Source organism: Strix uralensis, chromosome 3 (assembly GCF_047716275.1).
Source record: "Strix uralensis isolate ZFMK-TIS-50842 chromosome 3, bStrUra1, whole genome shotgun sequence".
NCBI lineage: Eukaryota > Metazoa > Chordata > Aves > Strigiformes > Strigidae > Strix > Strix uralensis.
Genome location: NC_133974.1, coordinates 130,361,860 through 130,380,118, shown reverse-complemented (window position 1 = coordinate 130,380,118; position 18,259 = coordinate 130,361,860). Strand labels below are relative to the sequence as shown.

The 18,259-nt window shown below is 40.4% G+C and overlaps 1 protein-coding gene across 1 annotated transcript in view; it reads left to right on the top strand.

The window, feature by feature from the left end:
* The window catches only part of SNAP25 (synaptosome associated protein 25), a 65,563-nt gene extending 52,635 nt beyond the window's left edge, over positions 1-12,928 (top strand). Inside the window, exons 5-8 of the mRNA XM_074864398.1 lie at positions 840-957; positions 4,937-5,062; positions 7,208-7,352; positions 11,611-12,928. Of these exons, the coding sequence (XP_074720499.1) occupies positions 840-957; positions 4,937-5,062; positions 7,208-7,352; positions 11,611-11,679 (458 nt within the window). The 3' untranslated portion in view covers positions 11,680-12,928. The remainder of the gene's footprint in view (positions 1-839; positions 958-4,936; positions 5,063-7,207; positions 7,353-11,610) is intronic.
* Positions 12,929-18,259: the final 5,331 nt, after the last annotated feature.

Here is an 18,259-nt window from a genome sequence, read left to right as displayed (position 1 = left end):
AAGTAGCAGGTCTCAGTTTCCTCAGCCTCTGGAAAAAGGAGTACTTGGACACAGATCTTAACAGCTCACTCCATCTCTGGTACCATTACCACCAGCTCACTCACTAATCAAAGCAATTATGCTGTCCTAAATCACCTAATTCCAAGGCATTTGTAAGTGTAAGTAACTGAAGTATTTTCCATGGAAGGACAACTTTTCTCTTGTATTAACATACATAAATGCAAAATAATAACACTATCTTTCTTTCTCTTGGATGTCATTGGTGTCTTAGTAAGTGGATGTATTGTATTATGTTTCTGGACCTTGAAGTTTATAACCCTTCCTTTCTACATCATTACATCTTGTTTAAATTAATATCTTTCAAACATCTTCCTCCTTTGTTTTACTCTTCCCATATTAGTAAAAACCACCTTTGGCATCCGTGCGGCATACATCCTTTCGACAATGCATCAGTTCAGATTAATGCATTGTAATGTCATTATTAATTCAGTTCTACATGGTCATTTTTCATGTTCTGTTGAAGACAAAAGCAAACAAACAAAAATACAATTCATTCCACACTGTCATCCCTTTGTCCTGACCAGAACAACTCGATCGTGTTGAAGAAGGCATGAACCATATCAACCAAGACATGAAGGAGGCCGAGAAAAATTTAAAAGATTTAGGGAAATGCTGTGGCCTTTTCATATGTCCTTGTAACAAGTAGGTACTGGGTACCGGCTCTGCTATGTGGTGTCCAGTTTTTTGTCACAGTGAATGTCTGAAGTTTTTGTCTTTCTTTTCTTTGTCCTTTTCCATCTGCTTCATTCTGTGGGGATAAAATACTTGTGTTTAATCAGAACAACTGGAACGCATCGAAGAGGGAATGGACCAAATCAATAAGGACATGAAAGAAGCAGAAAAGAATTTGACGGACCTAGGAAAATTCTGTGGTCTTTGTGTCTGTCCATGTAACAAGTAGGTGCTGCCTGCCTCATCTCTTTGAGCACTTAAGGCTGATCCCAAAGGCCTTGTGAAGCTCATCCTTGCTAGGCACATGGACAGGATGAGCATGTGGCATGCAGAAAGAACGATTCTGGTTCAAATGCATTCATCTCATAGCATAGACAACCGACTGGGAATTACTGTAGATGCATTAAAATCAGGCATACTGCAGTGAAAGCTTCACTGTCGACACCTTTTAATGGTAAAAGTTTCAACATTTTACACAAAGTGTACTGACTGGTTCCATTTTCCAGCAAACAAAAACACTGGGGCTACCTTGTTCTTGGAGACCCTAAATTTTGAAACATATTTTCACAAGCAAGTTTAATAAACAAAACAAAACAGCTGAAAAAAAATGCAGACGAGGTCCTAATAAACAGTACTCAAAATTACGTGTGAAAATCACACCTTTTTTCATTGTTCAACAGAAATAGTCCTCGACAAGATTTTGAAAGAGACATGACGTTTCACAATTGGAACCTAATTTGAAATGGTTTTCATCCTGCCATAGGCAACAAATTTGAGAAAATCTGGACATGCCAAATTTCTCTCATTTGGGTAGCACGTACACTAAGCAGAAATGTTGAAATGCATCGGATTTGCTTGCATGCCATCACACTTGAACGAAACCGTCCTCCAAGTAATGCAAAGCTTGTTTTAAATGCCAAATGAAAATGTGATGTGCGGTTATGCGGGTGTAGGAAATCGGGGACAAAGTGGACCAACCAGAAGTCCTTGAGGAATGGCAAATCCAGCAGGCAAGAAGTAGGCATGCAACCAGGTTACAGTGAAAACAGTCATAAATGGTTGGCCAGAGACTGCGCAGGAAACAAAGCAGAGTGCAGTGGTTCTGCAGTATTATAATATAATACTGCCTTTCTGCGTGGCACAGATACTTTGTCTTCGCAGCCAGGGCCTGATTCTACCATGATGATCAAGTCCCAAGGAAAAAGAGCTGTCATGGAGTTCAGTGGGTATTTTGCCAGAAATGGGAACAGTAGGACTGGGTTTCTGCCTCATCAGTCACCATTTATTTTTGAAGTTAATTCCCTTGGGACACAATGCAGATACCGCCTTGGCTTTTTAAAAAAAAAAAAAAAATTAAAAAAAAAAATCAATTTTGCTCCCATGTACCAAGCCATGAACACTTTGCTGGGGTAAACATTTTGCCCAGAATATGTGTACTACTGCCTTGGTGTGCACAATGGGAGAGGTAAGGAGGAATGGAAAGAGCTACACACACACAGAGCCTTTGTCAGTGGGACTGCCTGCAGTTGGTATCAGCTCTGAAACAGGCTTTAGCCCTGCTGTCCTGCACCAGAGGACCCAGTGCAGAAGAGCTGCAGGTACAAGAGCACGCCACAGAAACTTTACATCTCCCACACTCTAAAAATTGTTGCGACTTAAAAAGGAACACTGTCCTGGCTTGCTCCTCCTGGAGAAACCTGGCATAATGCCTACATTAAAAGTTCACCCTTGAAGTACAAAAAATTCTGATGTATTTTGCAGGAATTGTCACTTTTTAGAGCAGCTTTAATATTCTGTACTGTAGGAAAGGCTGCTCAGAACTGACAGCCAGACCTGTGGCATGGATGGGGTTAGCACCTGACACATGGTCTTGAAACATTCACTATGATCACAGTATTGCAGTATCAGGAAATCAATAGATGCAAGAACAGAAGGATACTGCACACATTCGATGTTGGGGACGTTCACTTTTAAAGGTGTCTCTTCCCTGCTTTAAGGCAGTATTCTGACCTTTGCAGTCTGCAGCCAGATTTCCTAAAGTAGCATTGCTAATCAGCCAATGTGTTCAGAAACAGAGTATGGATAAACAATGCTTTTAGAGACTGTTCCTTGAATCACTGTGCCAGGTCTCAACTGGTACAAATAAAATGATATTCTGAGAAGTGAAGCATAGGAGGGAGAGAAATCCATACAATTCTGGGCATCAAGCATCACCCTGATGCCCTAATGCTCCTCTGGCTAGTGGTAGATTAATGGCATATATTTTAAAATTTCACACATAACTATACTTTGATATATAGAGTAAATACAACAAGGCTTGATCCTACATTCTTAGGAGACCCAAAATGCCCACAGCATGAAGCTTTGACCAGACCGCATTCAAAAGACAACTGCTACTGACCATGAGCAGTCACAGACTCCACCTATCGACTTTAATAGGAAGTCCACAAGAAAATAGAGATCAAATTCTGGGTGTATAAAATCATTCACCTCAAACACAGAGACTGTCTCACTCTCAAAGTTGCACAGGTCTAAAGAACAGGCATAAAGCTGTATGTGCAGCAAGAGAACTACTTTCACTCATTTCTAGAAATGCCAAAGCTGATGTATAGTTTCAGAGAACTAAGAACAAACAAGCCAACCATCATCTTCTTAAGTCTTCACAAACTTTAATAGGAAATAAGCAACAAAACAGATGAGTAGGAAAGATCCTCTTTTTATCCACGTTTTAATTCTATATTGGAGCATGCAACACATCTTCAGGCTCAATAGAAGCTGAGCTGCTTCAGGGGGCATGGAGAGAACATAACATCAGGGACGGCTTTGTTGTGTCCTTTCCAAATCCTGCAGAAGCACGTTCAGTTTCTCCCCGAAAATTCAAGCCACAGGGCTGTTTCTATGACTGATTGGAGCTGACCGAAGAACAGGGGAACCATGGAGATTTGCAGTTCCCAACAGCTTTGTTGGAAATTGCTCCATTTCCAGAATAAAATCAAGAACTTACACCTACAGACCCTAAACACTCACACTCTCCTGTTGAAGTGTTCAATCTCATCTGACGACCCCAGTGACAGCAACCCTAAATACGCTGCACATGCTAATCTGCCACTGAAGGTATGCCTGGATTTTAATTTTCTATCCATGGCAGCTCAGTCAAAAATGGCTCTCTGAAAGCGAATGTAACTGTCAGAAACAACAAATATAACAAGTTGCTAGGCTAGTTTAAAGTCCTGTGGTTTAAAGCTCCTGAAGGAAGTGATGATCCATTTTTGCCTGTGTCTTGCTTATTGTGAAGGCTGTTACTGCTGATGCATTAAAAGTATGATGAACTATTGGGGCAACTGTGCTTAGTGAGAATGCTTCACTTCTTATTCATGCCTGTAGCTGGTGCATGAAGAAAAATGTAGAAAAATTTCCCTTTCTGATGCTAGATTGCTCGTATCTTTTCTTTTCTCCTGCACTCATTTCACTTCTGCCTATTTTACTTTTTGTCTCTGTGGACAAAGGTTTGTACATCAACTGTCGATGTATGATTACTATTTTCAAGTACCGATATATTATTTGAAAAATCTAACGAGCCCTATGAAGTTTATGATAAAATCATCCCCAAATCACCTTGGGAAAGGTTAGTGGCTTTAAATGCCTATTATGCCACATACATGTTAAAAAATATCAACAGAAACCCAATCTTCTGCATGGTAAAATGTTAGTCTAGCCAAATCCGTCTTTCTCTAAGAGGGTGTGTTGCTGTGATGTGATGTACACACTATACTTGGCAGTTCTGTTTTTATGTCTGTCTGCCAGTACGTTCTCTGTGTTTGATGTCAAAACGTATGTGTCACTGAAATGAAACAATGTTTTCTACTTATCTGTATTTCTTCTCTTCTTCACTTTTTTTTTTTCCTTCTTTCTGAAAACTAAGTCAACATCTGAAAACCTGTGTGCAGTGTTGTAGACTTGACAATTGCAATTCACCCTATTGGAAACAAAACCTCTGACCATCACAGTTGTTGTGGCAGTAAAGTAAAAAAACAAAAACCAAACCCCTCCTTTTATTCAGGATTATGATATATCGGTATACAACCAATGACCCTCTATCTGAAAACTCATTTGCTTGATTCAGCTTTTAGCTTGGAGAAGTAAAGAGTTTTGCGTTTGTCCTTGTCCACTTGATGCTTTGTTACTCATCATCTTTTTTGCATAGGCTTAAATCAAGTGATGCTTACAAAAAAGCCTGGGGCAATAATCAGGATGGTGTTGTAGCCAGCCAGCCTGCACGTGTCGTAGATGAACGGGAGCAGATGGCCATCAGTGGTGGCTTTATCCGCAGGTGAGCCTTTTTATCCACTGTTTTCTCTCTATTCTCCTCGTCACTGATATATTTAGATTTCTTCCATATGGTCATGAGTTCTGTGATGCTCATTAACTCCTTCGGTAGTGCTGGGTACTGTGATGGAGCCAGTGTTTTCCACAGTGTGGTGGGTGCTCAGATTTAGGTTGATGGTGATTAAGACAGGTACTAAAGGCTTTACTGCGTCCTCTGACTTCCCCTAGTCCTGTGGGTGCTTGCCTGAGCTAGTGCAAAGGACGGTTATGGTGCTGGAAATCATGGAAGTAAGGATCTTAGCCCTGAGAACCAGAAGATGCTTGAAAACTTGGCTCTAAGCCTTCCTCCCTAAGACTGCCCAGATTTGGGCAATAATAAAATAGAAATAATATCCATTTACTTCACAGCAGCAATGTGAGGTTGCAGACTGTCACGGCCAGTCTGCACTGTCCTCTGCACTCCAGCTTCCTGGCACGAGCAATGCACTTCTCCTGGGGGCCTTATTATGGGTCTCATTAATGACAGTTGTCAAATGCCTCAGAAATGAGGTGTCAGATGAACATGAGTTTATTATTATTACATCTCAAGATATGTAGTGCTCATTATCCATCCTTGCCAGAAGATGTACCAAAGCATCCAGCACCCCTTCCTTTCTTTTCAATAAGAAAAAAGCCTCAGGCTCCCTGCCAAAGCACCGAGCCAAGTGCAGAACTAGAAGCACACTTTTAACTAGAGGTACACCACTTCCCTGCTCGTGACTGTCCAGAAAATATCACTGAATGGGGAACGATGACCTATTCCTCAGCTGCTGTAAAGCCACTATGGAGAAACATTGATGCTTTAGTGGCAACCCCTGTGCACTCAAATGAAAGCCAGTTGAAACACACAGCACTACTAATGGCAACCAAACTGCAAACTTTCAGCAATACATAGGGATCCAGCAATAAGTACATACTGATTACAGTGCTTATAGAGCATGTATTTAGATGACAATGCTATCAGCTGAGTGGATAAAGGCATACCAGTAGGCAAAGCTTTGATCTCTGAAGATTAAGGACACTGGATTAATAAGTAATTATCTTTCCAAAAAACTATTATCCACTTATTTTTTTGGCTGCTGTGATAAAGGGAAATCAGTGCGAGAGAAACAATGCTGTCATGCAATCTGGAGCGTGGGATGGAGTTGCCATTTAAGTTTGCTGGGTCTGCCATTCACTTTTTCTTTTCTTTTTTTTTTAAATTTCTGGATGGCAGCCCCACCAAAACGAAGACTGGGGCACGGTAACAGAATAGCAGAGAAGGAAGTTATGCTGCACCATAATCATTCTGCAAATAGCCTGTAGCACCCTTCTGGTGCTTACACAAACCCAAATTGCACAAGAGGCTCAAGGTAGTGATTTTCTGAGTGGAACCCATGGACCTTGCTTTTCCCAGTATCAGTCACCACATGCCTTTCCAGCCACTGGAGCATTGAACTGGGCCTTGGCTCAAGCACAAGTTTTTTCTTATAAAAACCAAGTAACTGAAAAAAAATGGTGCTAAGAACGAGAGACAAAGGATCTTTAGTAAAGCCAGTAAATCTGAGAGAAGCTGCTTCTGTCATTTACCAGAAACACATTTAACTAAATAGAATGTTAAGTCTGGATTTTCACAGCTGAGGCAGCTCTTCCTCAATATTTCAGTGAGCCCCAAGTGTACGAGGATTGGACAGTATCCGTTAGCTATGTGTAGTTCAAGGAGGGGAGCAGGTATAGCTTCAATTCCACCACCCTCCAGCGTTTCCCACATACTTTAACCGCACACGAGTCCAAATGGAGCACCCTTCCATTCTTTGTTTGAGAAGGACCATCACCAGCAGAGAGGTGCAGCGTGTGGCACAAACAAGCTCAGACAGCAACACTTCTAGGAGCAGCAGACATGAGCAGTATAAACGGAGCAGTGATGAATGCAGACAATTAATCCCAACAACCAAAAAAATAATGTTTTTCAGGCTAGCTACTTACTAATCCCTTTTCCTCAAAGCTAAACACAGCAGCATGCTCCTCAGGTGACAAGCGAAGGAGGACGCAGGGGAGGTTTTGGGTGAATAAGAGTTTCAGGGGGAACCTCCTCCGTCTCTGCTTCAAAAAATTGGTTTTTTGATCCCAGGGTAACAAACGATGCCCGGGAAAATGAAATGGATGAGAACCTCGAGCAGGTCAGCGGCATCATTGGCAACTTACGTCACATGGCCCTGGATATGGGCAACGAGATCGACACACAGAATCGCCAGATTGACAGGATCATGGAGAAGGTAAGCGATGACATTTCTACGAGGACCCCAAAAGGGGCTGCGTTTTCCCTCCTGCAAGCACAGGCTGTGCATGCCGCAGTTTTTCTTCAGCTCAGAGAAGGACAAGGGACAGAAATAGCTGCTAAAGCTCCTCTCTCTTCTCCCTCCCAATCGTTGGGCCACAGCAGAGCTTGCTGCTGTGGATCTTCAGTAACCTTTGGTGCAGGTCAGGTTGAACCCACACTGCTGGTGAGGGGACCCCTTAGCACAAATCCAGGCTCCTTTTACAACAGCTTTGGGAAAGGAGAAATGCCCTGAGCCACGCAGAACTGCAGGGCTTGTGTCTGAATGCCCTGGCGCTTCTTGGCAAGTTTTAAGCTTTCCTGGACTTTCTTTCTCTTGGAAATTTCACGAGCAATTGAGAATTGAATCACCTGTTTGGAGGACCAGTCCCCAAAAGAGGATAGGGATTTATTAAGCAAGACTTTGCTGTATAGTAACAGTGCAGCCAGCCTTGTCGTGCTGCCTGTTTATAACCACATTAGGACAGAGATCTACCAGCTCTCTTGGTGTGTGTGTGTATATGTGTACATATACACACACACACACACACCGGGGCTCAGCATTACTATAGCAAAATCACCATCTAAACAGGCAGAGCGCACCGTTCCAGTGCCAGACCTGCATTGCAGATTTCTGAAGCAGATAGCAGCACCCTCCAAAGCCGGCAGGGAACTCACTGCCATCCTCAGATCCCAAGATCTGCAAGCCATCTGCATTCGTACTGGCAGAGCTCCAGGCACAGCCAGGCTGAAGTGGCATAAGAGGCTCGATCTTCATCTGGTGTAAAATCAGTACAACACTTCACTTCAGCTGAGATTTACACAACCTGAGGATCTAACCCAGGGACTTATATGTGCTGCTTAGAGTTAATGCTGACCTTAAGTGGCAGAGCCTATATTCTTGAACCCTTTTAGACATGCAAACCTTCTCACACAAGCGGGATGCCCGTGCCTATTTTTCATGTGAATTAACTACATCAGAGCCTAGGGAAAAAAATTAAAGAAAATACTGCCCTGAGGGATTCACTCAGATTTCCTTATTGGAGTTTGATTCCAGAGAGAAGTGGGTGAAGCATATGTTGTCTTAAAGATGGGAAGTTCATCTCTGACAGAGAGACAGTCACATGACACAGCAGAGCACATGGCTTTGCCTTGGTCAAAAGTTTTGTATTATAAAGCTATATCTGTTAGTGTTGGAAAATGCACAGTATTACTGTGATGCCATCAGCAGCATTTCATATTTCTGGGAAAAATAGGAGCATTGGGGGGGAAGAATTTACTGCTGCTATTCAGCACGAGAAAGCAGCACATCTATCTACGTTGCGAGAAGGGACTGGAAGATTATACAGCCTACGTCATAACTACCTTTAAATAAGAAGTCTAGGACATATGTTATTTTCTCAGAGAAAGTATGAGGACATGCACTATTACATGTTACCAGCTACCCTTCTCATGACATAATGTAGTGGCAGGAGACATGCCCTGTGGATGGAAATCAGCTGCGTCCTATCTGTGCCTGCAGGATACTATCACAAAGCACAGCAAGCTTAACAAGTGACTGTTCTTCTATCGGTTCAGGCTTGCAAACATCTGGATTTTGAAAACATTGGCCAGGCCCTGCATGCACATGAAGCAGCACATGGGACAAATCTCTAGGTGGTGCATGCTGAGAGCAGTTGGTTAACTGAAGGGACTGGCTTTCCACATCTGTGCGGTCTTCTTGCAGAGTTAGGCATTTCATACAGCAAGAGAAAAACAACATTGCATGCTAATGCGATTCATTAAATCCAGCCTCACAGGCAGGCCTCATCAGGCAGAGCCCTTGGCTAAAGAACAGTGACATATTTCTGAAAAACGGACCTGCAGTGTACACAGAGGAGTCGACATGAAAGCAGCACGAAACCAAGACAGTTTTCAGTCTTAGTGAAAATCTGCCATATTTCTCAGAATAAGGACACACAGTAATGACATACTAGAAAAAGAAACACAATTTATTAGGAAAACCCTCTGTAAAAGACAGAAATGACAGTTAGCTGGATGATACTGAAACCACAAACGCATACACACTCCTTTTGCAATGAAATACGCCAAGAGACCATCGTCCCTAGCTGGTGGTGGGCATACAGCATTGCTAGAGTTGTTTTCTTTTCCTGACCAGCTGGAGCACTGTGCTTTTGGTCAATTATGATCATTAGAAAGATCCTGGGCTAGTGCATGTTGCAAAAGCTGGGGTGTGTCACAAAGCTAACCCAAAAGCTCCTAAAGCATTTATGTTAAACTGGATGCATGCATCCAAACCAGAGAAATCTCATAATGCAGGGATGTAATCTGATCTATCCACAGTAATAGGGATAGCAATGAATAAAAGGCTTTATCCTTCCCACAGATCAGAGAGAAAGGGACAAAAACTAAATGATGATGTGACGAGTAGGTCAAATGGCCCAGACATCATCATCAGAAGACCCTGGCCCCAAAAAGGGGTCTGGGAGAAAAGCAGGAGGGGCTCAAAGCATTCTGTCTTGACCTAGGTGGGAAGATCTGTACAAAGACTTCCACTGACTTCAATGCAACATCATCCACCAGAGTTAGACCTTAGTATTTTTGTTTAGGAACATTAAGTTTCATCAATATTCAATCAATATTCATGTATGTCATGACAAACATAACTGCTTCCAAATCCATTAACTTATTTTTTAGGTAGTCTTTTGGCAAAAGCCACAAAACTGTGGTGTGGTAGACAAGGTCAAACTCATGGCTAAAATAGTGTGGCTTATAATGAGTAGTTATGTTGATTTACTCTTGTTGAAGATCTGGCACATGCTGTTGTACCAAAAATACACGTCTACGTAGCATTTGCCAAAACAATTATGGAGAAAAGCCCAAGATATTTAAGAATGATTTATTGCACATCAGTATAACCATTTTTAAAGGGTTTTTAAATGTATGTGAGAAAGTTGCTTCACCATTCTGTTTTTGCAAATTGGAGATTTAAAATAAAGCTGTACAATTTGGATACACCCCAGAGAAGTGGGAACAATCATCAAAGCTAACAAAACGCAGCCGTCAAACCACAGAAAAGAGTTTGCTGTTTGAGTTCATGCTTTTAAAGCAGTAACACAATTCTCACCTTTCCCACAGGTCTGTTTTAAAAAATTGAAATCATTTTCTATCTTGTCCCTCTGCTAGCACAAGTCAGCATAGCAACATGGGCTTGAGTGGAGCTTTGCCAATTTTTGTCGGTTAAAACAATGTCTTTAGTCTCCAAAACTAACTTCTGCAGAGCTACAGAAAGCCGTGGTCAAAGTGTCTTCCCATTCAAAGACAACTCCTAAACCTCCCAAGTGGTGCCATTTTATTTCTTCCCACTCAAAGACAACTCCTAAACCTCCCAACTGGTGCCATTTTATTAACAGCATTTTGTAATCACGGCAAGTGTTACCCCATAGAAGACAGTGAAGTTAACTGTTTGGCCTATGCTGGACTAAATTCCAGTTTGGTTGCTTCAAGTAATGGTAGAATCCCTGCCTTTTCTTAATTACTGTTTATGCTGCTGCCCAATGAGAGAGGTTACTCTCTCTTGCAACTACACTGGTGAACTTTGTTGAGAGAGAGGAATAATGGCATCACTCCTACCTATTCCTTTCCTTTCACGTGTAGGACAAAGAGATCCAGACCGATGTATTTTCAAATAAATTTATCTTTGTCAGCATTCCCTATATCAGATGATCTAGCTTCCCTGCTCCAGTGATTCTCTACGCTGACCAAAATTTTAGTTTTGCCTGCATGCCTGGTGATCTAAATTAGAACAGAGTGCAGGTCCACTGAATCTCAGAGAGCACTGAAGCTTTTCACCAGTGAAATCCAGGTGCGCATCATCAGTTCTCATCCTGTCATCCATTACCATCAATACCACTAGCACTATCAACAGCACCAGCTACAGATCTGGCACAGCATTTACAAGAGCTCAGTGAAGCTGAATACAAACATAAAAGCTCTACTCAAAGGCTACCTGAAGTTTCACAAAACCAGCAAATCTGAAATTTCCTTTTGGGTCCCTAACACCACTACAAAAACCAGCTCTCTGGTATTTTCAAGCTGCTTCTTTTTTTTTTTTTTTCCCCACAACCTAGCCAAAACTAGAGAAGTGTCCACGACACGTTGTGGATGTTCTCTTTCTGCCCTGTATTCATCTGTTTCTTTCCTTTGTGTTTCCCTAGGCTGATTCCAACAAAACCAGGATTGATGAAGCCAACCAGCGTGCAACAAAGATGCTGGGCAGTGGTTAAATGCAGTGAAGTGCATTTCCTTTTAATGCTGTCCAACAGGGCAGTACCTTCATGCTTTTATCATGGTATTTACCTACTAGGTTTGCACACATGCACATATCAGCCCCATTGTAAATGTTGTCCTGTGTAGTTTGTCAGCTTTCCAAAAATGATACTTGTAATTATTTTTTTCTAGATATCTTTCTTTCCAAAGGTTGTACATAGTGCTGATTTGATGGCTATAGCTCACTATGATGTTTTCTGGGATTTTTCCTTTCCTTGTTTCTGTTTTGGATTCCTTTCCTTTCTCCCCCTCTCCTCATTTTTTTTTTTTTTAAATGATGTTTGCTGAATGACAACACTGTTGGAATGCTAAACGTGCTGTTAACCTTTAAATATACAGTATTGTTCTTGTAAAACTGTGACATTCCACAGAGCTACTGCCATGCTCCTGTCTTTGGGTATCATGATGTTTAAGCACTTAAACCTGCTGTCTTCAGTTCTTCATTGCCATTATCTGTTGTTATGATTTCATGATTAGACAATGTGGAATTATATTACTATAACAAGCATTGCACTAAAAAGTGATGTGATTTATGCATTTATGCATGAGGAATAAATAGACTTTTAGATTCCTACTTAAACAAGAATTTTCCCATGGCAGTAGCACACCAACAATGACAACAAAAGCATGCTCAGTATTCGGACTCTTTTGGGACTATGTTATACCAGCAAGTTTGCAGTTGTGCCACTTTTTTCTTGTTGATATATATATAGTTATTAATCATGATCATTTTTTTTAATTATGAAAAAAAGAGGGATTTGGCACTCACCATTTAGCCATTGCCAGCAAAATAAAAGCTTGGCTGAAAATACGTCAAAGACAAAAAGAAATAAGTGTAATATATTGGGTTTGTCTGCTGCTTTTGAAGACTATCTTTTGGAGGAAACGACTACCATATGAAATGGTGCAAAGAAATTTAATTTTTATAAGGCTCTCTCTTACTAGTCGCTATCCCCATGTGGTTTGTTATCGGTACAGTTCTCTGTTGCTTACCTAGAGCTATGCACACCAAATCGCTGAGATGTTTAGTAGCTGACTTAATTAAAAAATAATAAAAAAACCTAAATGAATGAACTCTAGATAAACTGTGAGATAAATATAATTTACAGCATGTAATATGAAATTCCTTATGTCTCCTGTCAGTTTGTGAAGTGATTGACATTTTGTAGCTAGTTTAAAAATTATTAAAAATTATAGATCTCAGAATCCATGCTTGCTTTATCCATTTGTTGCCCTACGTGTCAGTGACAACTAGTTATTTGCCACTTACCTGGGGAAAGGAGAAGAGCAAATTCTAAGCACTCTTTAAAAACTGGTCCTGTGTTACACGTGGGAAACTATAGATGTCTGTTTGCAATACTGTATAAAAGTAACTACTCTAAAAATGGCATTTCACACTCAGCACATTCCAAGTGAATATTATTTTAAATAACCCAGCTTGGATTGCCAAACACTGAATCAAAATATATTCTCTTGTTCAATGGAAATGGAAAATGAAATAAGTGTTATGGTACAGAAGGATACAGTTCCTTAGTCAATAAAAATCTATTCCTGTAGTGGATCTAGCCATGTGCTAGTACACCTCTTTTCAGGGAACACTTTTGAACTACCGAGTTTGTATATTCTGCTAAGAATAATTTTCTCAAATGACTAACGACTACTAGTGTTTACTGCCAATGAAAAGTGTTATCATATTTTCCCAGGGGTTTTTTCCCTATATGGACAAACTATAATTAACTCTGCATGAGTGACAGTTCACTCGTGTCTCACATGGCCCTAAGTCAAAATACACAAAGAACATAAATGCTTGCATAATTATAATCGCATGATAATGTAGACAAGCTATATTTTCTTTAGCAGCCTTTTATTTTTAGTACCTATTAAAAATTAATTTATGCAAATATTTTTCCCCACTACTTCAAACCAAAGAGTAAACTTCAAGCAAACATTTTTAATCTGCCGACCATTTCCAGTCCTGTTCGTTCAGGGATTCTAGTATCTGTGACAGCACTATCATTCTGCAATGTCAAAGCCTGATGAAGGAGGGCAATGATTGTACTGGAAAATGCGTCAGTATGGGAACATACAAATACAGGATATTTGAGAAGGGCAAGAAATGTATAAGAAACTAACGAAGATATTAATGGAGGTAGTTTGACAAGAACACTCCCTATCTGAACAAGATCATACTTCCAAAAATCATTATAACTGATCAAAAATGTAAGCCATTACTGTGAAGGAATTCACTATCTTTTGACATCTGTTTTTGTCTTGAACAAAGATCAAAAAGCAAACTACCAGAACTTTTTGCCAAACGGGAAGTTGAAAGGACAGAAATATTGAAATGTTTTATTGCATTCATCTTTGTATCCTCCTCCACTGTATGCAGGGTTTCTCAGGAACTGGCTGAAAATAACTTAAGTAAATAAGTTTAATATATTGCATTTCTCTAATGGTTTTGAAAGTTGGCTTTTCTAGGATTAATTAATCTCAAAATAATTCAAAGAAAGGCTCGATCACATGCAGTTTTTTATTAGAACAATCCACTTCTGTTGGTTGTTTTGGGCACACCAAATCCCTGACAGAGCAGTTAACTCAATAGACAAAAATAACCCAGAGGTTTTATACAGAACATTGCCTCAAACGTGGAATTTCCCTTTTTTTCACGTTTCCCCCTCTGGTCGGCCCCTGTTTCCTATGATATGTTACAGGCATTTCCTGAGGCTGAACAAGCACAGTGCAGTTACCTGCTTTTGGGGCAAGCTCACTAGAAGGAAAGGGACACAGCAAGGAGCTGGAATTACAGCTCCCATAAGATAAAATGGTCACATTGATCATAGAAACAAAACACATATAGTTTTTTCTGAAGGCAAAGCATTCTTTTCCTGATAAGAAATTTCCCTTTGAACATGTTATATTTTCCAATCAGTAATTTCTTTTGTCTCTATACCAGTGCCAGCTGGAAATCCAGATTTGAGAGGGGAAAAAAAAAAAGTGAGGGTGCTTAAAGACAGAAAACTTCATGAAGTATCACTTATTTCTAGACTTTCAATGCCATTTCACCAGGAGTTTGTAACATAGCAAGATGCTCACATTGGTGTTGGTTTGAGGTGGTCATAGGGAAAAGGTTTTTTCATATTCTCAAGTGCCATAGTTGAATGAACTACCTAGTTGGATTACTTAAAATTTTACTTAAAAACTGAAGTCCAACTAAAAGACAAACTTTTGTGGAGCTCTGCAAATCCACAGTTAATAAGTTCTTTCATATCATGCATTCTTCTCCTTTCCTAGTCTAGCCTGGAAATGGAAACATCAAAATAATCCCAAGGAAGGATATTTGAATGTTATTCCTCAACAGAACATAATTCCTAAGTAGTGTAATATCGCATGCAAAAAAAAAAAAAAAAAAAAATCACCTTCGTTAAATACCTGGCCTGATTTCAGCAGTGAGAAACTAAGAAAGAAAACTGGAAAACCTAAATACATATCAAGGTAGCTTATCTCAAGAAACACTAAAACTTTTAGGATGTTAATGATTTTCAACCTTAGAATAAGCACACAGCTTCTAAACTCAAAAGAGACTGTTTCAGCTGTCCAGATTGGCACAAACGCAAGAAAAGAAACTACAGATCACACACAGCACCTTGTGGTTTGATAGAGAACATCTTAGGAAAAGTAGATGGACTTGATGTAAAGGTACAGAGTGAAAAATAATTGATGAATATTCCTTGAAGTTTTGGTGGTATTAATGTATATAACAGAAAATAACTCTAAAAAACAATGAGTTGCCGCTTTTTTTTTTTTAAAGTAAATCTTATTAGCTTACATGGGTTAAATACAACACAGTTTATTTCTGAAGAAAACTAAATACAGAAGAGTTTGCATGGCAAACTGTAAAACACCCCCTTAGATGCCTGTGCCACACGACACACTTATTACAGATAGACTTTGTATCTAGAAATATGGATGACAATTATTCTCCAAAATACTTTGTGTGTCACACGAGTAACTGCTAATCTCCACAGGCTTTGGATTTGGACTTGAATCTAGAGAGATCACTCAAGACTTTTATTTGAGGGATCTAGAGGCAGACGATCAATTCCTGCACTTTTTTTTCCTCCCTCTTTCTTCTCCTGTGTGTACGTATGCGTGTATAAAGCTTTTATTGTAAAGGCATTGAAAAGGGAAGAGACGAGTACTTAGTAATAAGGCAAATTATGTGTATTAGAGACAGCTTAAATATATGCACTGCTGCTATGTGTGCCTGTGGGCGTAGGTGTGCAGGATGTGACTGCTGTCTTCTGAGCCATTTTGTTGCCTTTCTAGAGAGAGATGAGGACAGTTTGTTTGGAAGTTAGTAGAACACAGAGTATTTTTAAACCTGCAAATAGCTACAAGAAATGCAGACATGGGAGATAAACCCTGCTGAGAAGTTAGGGTGTTGGGCTGGTTTGATGGGGGTAAGGGGGGGTAGGTTCTAGCTGATTTATTTTGCAAAGCACTTGCCAAATAGTGCCGAATCCTCTCTGTAACAGCATTCAGAGACATTATGTTTGCGTTTAAAACACCGAGCAGTTTTAATGAGTTTACTTTCAAAAGTTTTTTTGTAATTAAAAAAAAAAACAAAACCAACAAAACCACCCCACAAGATAGAGTGAAGGAAATAAATTATTACGTGGGACCATGCCAATTCCCACACATTCAGGATCTATTCTGAGATCACTGCTGCCCATCCAAAACCTGCACATAATGGAGTAAACAATTTGGTCAAGCAGTGGGTAGCAGATGGAGGGGGTGCTCATTTGCCTGGTAGGCTTCACAGCTGCCTGCTGAAAGTGAAAAGTAGCAACGAGGAGATCAGGGCTCAGTTATTGCCTTTTTTAAAAACAGTGCTGGGGGGGGGTCTTTCATGGGAGAGTCCCAGCCTTGAACTGTCTTTTCTCCCCACCTACCAGACCACAGCTCCTTCCACACTTCTACTCCAATGGACCCTGCACCTCTGTCCCCTTCTCCACTGGCTTCTCTTAGCTCTCCTCACTCCCTCCTGCATCTCACAGCACCCACCCAATTGCTTGTTCCCTTGCTGGGTTTTTTTGTGCTGAATTAGCCTGCCTTCAGTCCCGTCCCTCATATCACTTGCTTCACACATCCCTCCATCTGCATGTTTTCCACCCCTCGGCTTGCAGTCAGGCTCTCTCCTCCACGACTTCGGCAGGAGAAGCAGAGAAGAAACAAACAGCCTCTTGCTTTCTACTCCACAGCTGAGCACCGTGCCAGTGTCACCCGGAGGGATGCCTGCAAGAAAGTCTTGCTCAGCCCTGACACTCCCAGAATGCAGCATGTGTGTTGCCAGGGGAATTTTTTGGATTGTCTATCCAAAAAGATCTAAAAAGTCTCTGTAGGTTGATGCAACCAAGATGTTTGGACAGCTGAGGACAGACAGGCAAGCACAGGAAGGCAATAACTCAGGAGCCCTCAAGCCTGCTAAATTTTATGTCTCTGGTCCACAGCACTAGTGGATAGTAGTGCTCCTCCATGAAACAGCTGTAGAATCTTTTCTAACACAGGCAAAACAACTCTCCTTCCCTTCTACCCCAAATTTAATTCATTAAAACTACTAAGATGTTTTTGTGTTTTGTTGGGGTTTTTTTGTTGTGGTTTGTTTTTGGGTTTTGTTGGGGGGTTTTTTGTTGGTTTTTGTTTTTTCTTTTTTTTTTTTTTCTTAACTGAAGCTTTTATAACCTGTGTTTTTAAAAAGCAGGTAGAGGAAGTAGTTTCCCTCGCCCCACCTAGGATAACTATCCAGTGCTGGGTTATTTAATCTATAATCCAAAACAGCTCAAATTGGCATAAGAAAGTTAAATACTATATCTGAAATGGTTTAGTAATCTTCACTATAGGCAGTCCTAAGTTAATTTGCTAAGTGTTAAATACAGGCAGCTGTAAGTTCTGCTTACAGCACAGCAGGTTTTCCATCCAAATTCTGATCAAAAGTTCATTAAAAGGAACAAAATGGTTCTTTTCCACATTCATGGGGGGGTTTATTAGACCTCCAAAACATGAATATGCATAAATCCCACTGCACTAAGGGTATTCTTTGGTATCAAAACCAACAGTACGTAAACGTGAGCAAAATATCTTTAAGAAACCTTACCTATTTTGACTTTACTATACAGTACTTCTGACTTTACTGTATCGACAATAATAAATCCAGCTGATGACAGTATTTTATTAACTACTTCTGATGCTCTGCAGGACCCCTAAAAGCTTAGGTGGCTCTAGAGTCAGTCTATAAACTCCATGAAAACACAGGCTGAAAAGCTAATTTTGAAGAAACAGCAGCTGTAATTCTGACATTCAGCCTTAAGCCCTTATCTGAAAACGTATTTTCACTGGCCACTGCACATTTCTGTTTCTTGGATTAAATTAGAAGATGAGGGGAAATTAACCAGAAACATAAAATTTAATGAACTGCTGCTTCTTTCGGGCAATCCTTACAGCCTTTCCCTCAGAAGTCAACCCATATTCACTGACTCT